This window comes from Sorex araneus, chromosome 1 (genome assembly GCF_027595985.1).
Source record: "Sorex araneus isolate mSorAra2 chromosome 1, mSorAra2.pri, whole genome shotgun sequence".
Classification (NCBI taxonomy): domain Eukaryota; kingdom Metazoa; phylum Chordata; class Mammalia; order Eulipotyphla; family Soricidae; genus Sorex; species Sorex araneus.
Window position 1 is genome coordinate 20,398,136 of NC_073302.1, and position 4,937 is coordinate 20,403,072.

Sequence of the window (4,937 nt, forward strand, 5' to 3'; positions counted from 1 at the left end):
GGCATCACCAAGTCCCTCTGGCTTCTCCGCTGGCTTAGATGCCTCTTCCAGGAAGCCTTCCCAGACTCCCCTGCCACAGAAGAAGGGACTGTTTCCCACCCCACAGGACAGGGTGCATCCTGGATCCATCCCAGCCCAGGGGCTGGGCTCCCTAGCCTCGTCCATCTGGCGGCCAGCGAGGGCTCAGCTCAGCCAGGCTGGCCTCGGGCTTCGCGGGAGTGACACACGACTGCCTGCTCAGAGGAGACGCTTTATTGACAACTTGGAGGAAAGAGCCACGAAGGTGCCACCGAGTCGCCAGGCTCTAAGCCTGTGCTGCTTCCTCGAGTTTCTTCTTCCTCTCCTCCTCGTGCTGCTGCTCCAGGGGCCCACACAGGCTCTGGGGGAGAAAGGGGTGGGGAGTGCGATGAAGGGGGTCCCTCACCCCGCCTGAGACTTAGTTTACTGATCCCCTAGAGGACGCAAGGGCCTGGGCTGTGGCTCTGGCCAGAGACTGCCTGGCAGGGGGCAGCTGGACATTCAGTCCTTGGAAGCCCATCAGCATCACCACGTGACGCCCCTAACTGCTGCCGTGTCCCCCATGCCACGCCCTGGCTGCAGCCCCCAAGAGCACCACAACCAAAGCTACAATCCCAATGTGGCAACCAGGAAGACGATGGGGAAGGCAGGCGGCAGAGAGAAAGTGTGGGGTGCGGACCCTGGGAAAGATGAGATGCCCCCAGTGCTCACGGCCTGCCCAGCCCTCACCTGGGTCTCCAGGCTCCCCACACCCCTCACCACTCTGCCCCTGCCAGGGCTGGGAGTGGGGTCAGCTGTGCCTGTGGCCTGTCCAGACGCCCCCTGCTGGTGGATGGGGTGAAGGCCTGCAGACCTGGGACCCAATGCCCCAGCCTGGGTTCCCAAGCCCTTTCCCAGGATCCCTGGAAGCTGGAGGTAGGGTGGGTGTCCTCCCACTCCCTGGTGGTTCGGAAGTGTGACCTTCCTGTGCTGAGAGCCACATCAGACGCAAAACAGCACCGCCAGCCCTTGAGCTCTGGGAGTTGAAGTATTTTCCCACAGGGGGTGAGTAGATGGTGCCGCGCGGGGATCTCAGGTGCAGGAGAAGAGGCTAAGTCGGCTACGGAGACAACCCAAGTGTCGGGCAACACAGGAGAGGGTCTGAAGCCATGGCCCAAGGGCCGGAGGAGAGGACGGCTGGGAGTGCGCCTGCCTTCCATCCCCAGCACCCCATGTGGTCCCTGAGCACCAGCAGGAGTGATCCCTGGGCACAGAACCAGGAGTCAGCCCTGAGCACTGCAAGGTGAAGAGGAACCCAGAGAGTTGGCAGCCATGTGCGTGGGCCAGAGAGACCATCAGATTAGGAGACACAAGTCAGAGGGGGAAGGTTGAGTTGCAGATGACTTTGCACCTCTGGGAGCTGGAGAGGGAGGGAACCAGGGATGGCGGTATTGAGTACTGAGGATCAACACTAGGTCTGGAATCACAGGACTGAGATTTGGGGTGTGGGGCCGGGGACAGGGAAGAGTGGGCAGCAAAAGGCAAACAGGAGGTGAGTGGGGGGATGGGTGAGGAATCTTGACGTTGGTCACAATCATGTTACTGCTTCTGGTGTTGACGTACGAAATAGCACACGTTTATAGGTCAGTGCCGTAGGCACTAACATGATTGTAACCATGTTACCTCAACTCTAAAATTCCTGATGTAAAAAATAAAATATCTGAGAGAATATTTTGTTGTTGTTTGGGCCACACCTGGCGAGGCTCAGGGCTGACTCTGGACTCTGCACATGGGAATGACTTCTGGGGTAGCTTGGGGGACCTTATAGGATGCTGGGGGTTGAACCCAGGTGGGCTCTGTGCAAGGCAAACGCCCTCCCTGCTGTGCTAAGCTCCAACCCCTGGGACAATACTAAGGAGATGATTTCATCAGCGATTCTGGGAGCAGCACAGGGCTGGGCCTTGGCGAAGGTTGGGCAACAGGGGAAGACCTTTTACTCAGGGCAGAAGACTGGGGTGTGGCCAGGGGGGACAAAATTCCCACGCGTGTCTCCCCCGACTCCTCCCGTCACGGTGGCCGTGCCGTCTTTCCTGCCGGTCTCTGCTCTTCCACCCAATGCCGGCTTCTCCCCACTCCCACAGCTGCTCCTGACGGCCCGGTCACCCGACGAGAGGCCAGTGGTCCAGTGGAGGCCAGCAGCGCGCCCTCCCTGGGCCCCTGAGGCTGCCTCCTGCCCTCACCTTTGTCTCGTCGGTGGTGATGATTTCTGACACCTCCAAGCCCAGGCACTTGAGGGCCCCGTGGAACTCGCTCATCTGCTCAGGGGTCACTTGTGAAGTGTTGGCTACGGAAGGAGCAGGGGTTCTGGTGGGGTGGGGGCAGGGGGAACAGGGGAGGTCCCAGAGGGACAAAGGGGGCGGTCCTGAAAAAAAGGCCCCGGGGAGGGGGGCCGTGGTGGGGGTTCCTACCGTAGAGAGACAGCCCTATCTTCTCCTTGTCTTCTGGGTGGTAAGCAAACATGTAGATCGAGGGGTCCTTGGTGGGTACCACGTGGGAAAAGTGCTTGACGCCATTATCTGAGGTCAGGAGGGGAGACAGACTCTGGGTGAGATGGGTGTAGGGGGGCTGGGATTCCCATATCACACACGGGGCAGCCTGAGCCCCTGGGGTGCGGAGCAGAGGTGGGGAGGCCAGGAGGCCAGGGGAGGGGGGGAGGGTTGCCAATTCGTGTTCCCAGGAACACAGGGCACTTGTAATGGGTGAACCTTGAACTTCCTGCCAACAGCGCATGGAACCAGGGTCCTGCTCCCATGTCACAGATGGGGGAAGCGAGACCCCGAAAAGTGCCTTCGCGCGTCAGGCCACCCTGTGCCTGGTTCCAGGAGCTGCCGTGGCCTGGGTCACCACAACACTGCCCTTCTTTTTTTTTTTCTTTTTGGGTCACACCCAGCAATGCTCTGGGGTTGCTCCTGTTCTGCACTCAGAATTACTCCTGGTGGTGAGTAGGAGATCATATGGGATGCTGGGAATTGAACCCGGGTCTGCCGGGTGCAAGGCAAACGCCCTACCCGCTCTGCTAACGCTCCAGCCCCAACCATTGCCCTTCAGAGTGACCAGATGATAAAGGAAGGTGGAGAGTCAGGCAGACCTGCAGCCTGCCTTGGGTCTGCTGCCTCTTTCCAGCCTGTGTGACCTTAAGGGAGTACCTTGGCCTCTCTGGTTCTTGGTTTCCTCTTCGGGTCGCTGGAGGGTTGTTTGTGAGTATCAATGGGACCCCTTATAGACAGTCCAGGATTTGGAACACAGCGGGACTTGAGGTTGTGTCACAGCACCGTCCCCCTGTCCCCAGAGCCAGAGCCACCCCACAACACCTTCCTTCCTGCCCCCTCCCCACACCCCCGGCCACCCCGGCCCTCTTCTAGGCGAGTCAGACCCATGAACGCGGCACTCACTGATCACGGACAAGGTCCCGTTTTCCCGCTGGATGTCTATGTGGCTGGCGTTGTAGACGCACTTGTCCCCTCTGGCACCCGATAGACAGTGGCAGGGGGGCAGGAGAGTGGGCAGGAGAAGAGGGTGGTCACCGAGCAGTCATGGCAAGCCTGGGGGGAGCGAGGGGCTGGTGGGCGGGCAGCAGAAGCAAGGGCAGGGGCGGCTTCTGGCTCTCACTGGGTTATGTATGCTCGGAAGTAGACGACGTTCTCCGTCTGGTTGTAGGTGTAGTACGAAACAATCGAGGGGACCATCTTGGCCCACTGATTATACTCGGGGTGGCGGAAGGCGGAGGCGATGAAGAACCACTTGCCACTGAGCTGGAGGTGGGGGGAATGGGGCATTGATTAAGGGGCTTCTTGTCCAGCTGGCAAATAGGGGACTCCAAGGGTAGAGTGAATCTGGAGGGGTTCGCTCTGAAGATCAGCCTTCACCGACACCCCTACCCAGAAAGCCCCTCTGGAGTCAATTTGGCCCCCATCCCAGCCCCCGGAAGGATCTTGCAAGGCATCAGACTTTGCAGGGAAACGGGCAGCACCCTGGCTCCAGGACCCAGGATGGGGCCTGAGCACAAGGCATGATGGGGGCAAAGCCCTGCAGCCAGGTCAACACTCACCATCTCCAGAGTAGCGTTGGTGAGGGGCGTCCCTGTCATGTTGGCACACTCCGGGCTCTCGGCGCCCACCAGAGGAAGGAGGCTGAGAACCGCGAGGGCCCAAAGCAGCGCCATGTCGGGATGCAGAGGAAGCCGGAGTCCCACGGAGTCCCAGGGAGCAAGTGACTGAAGGGTGCAGGGACCTTTGTAGTCCACTGTAGGGGCGGGGCTCTGATGCAATCCCAGGAGCCTCTGGGAAATGTCCACCGCTGCCTTCAGCTGTCCCCCCTGCGTACCCAGAGCCCATATCCAAACTGGAAAATCTCCAGGAGCCCAAAGGCACAGCTACTGGGAGCCAAGGGGTGCAGACCGGAACGTTGTGATCCTAGTTAAGATGGATGTTTAGTTGTCACAGTTTTTTAAGAGGAGTTAGTATGTTGCAGATCTAAACTCCCCCAAAGGGAAGAACAATAAGATCTGAGACTTCCAGAAGCCTGAAATCTACTGAAGTCAAGAAAATGTCCACGATTGGGCTAGAACATAGAACAGTGGGGAGAGGGCGCTGGCTTGCCAAGCCTGTGTTGATTTCTGGCATTCCCTGTGGTCCAGCACTGCCAGGAGTCTTTCCTGTGCTTCTCTGATGTGACCCAAAAATCAAAAAGGGAATAGAAGGTCCAATGTGGAAGACCCACTGGCTCACGGATGTGTCCAGCCTTACTAGAGCTCATGGGGACCCATCTCCCTCGGGCTAGCCGTGGTCATCCACGCTTGCTCTGAGGAGCCAGTGGGAAGGAGGGAATTCTTGCTTGAAGGGAGAGTAGGGTTCTGGGGGTATATCAATCGGGAGCTATGA

The 4,937-nt window shown here is 59.1% G+C and overlaps 1 protein-coding gene across 1 annotated transcript; it reads right to left on the reverse strand.

Annotated features, from left to right (window-relative positions):
• Positions 1–237: 237 nt before the first annotated feature.
• Positions 238–4,263, reverse strand: LOC129399659 (alpha-1-acid glycoprotein-like). Its single transcript, XM_055120392.1, has 6 exons — positions 4,106–4,263; positions 3,667–3,809; positions 3,450–3,520; positions 2,466–2,573; positions 2,238–2,341; positions 238–379 (listed from the first exon to the last, which is right to left on the reverse strand). Exons 1-6 carry the CDS (start codon positions 4,217–4,219, stop codon positions 305–307), a joined length of 615 nt encoding a protein of 204 aa, XP_054976367.1. The 5' UTR covers positions 4,220–4,263; the 3' UTR covers positions 238–304.
• Positions 4,264–4,937: the final 674 nt, after the last annotated feature.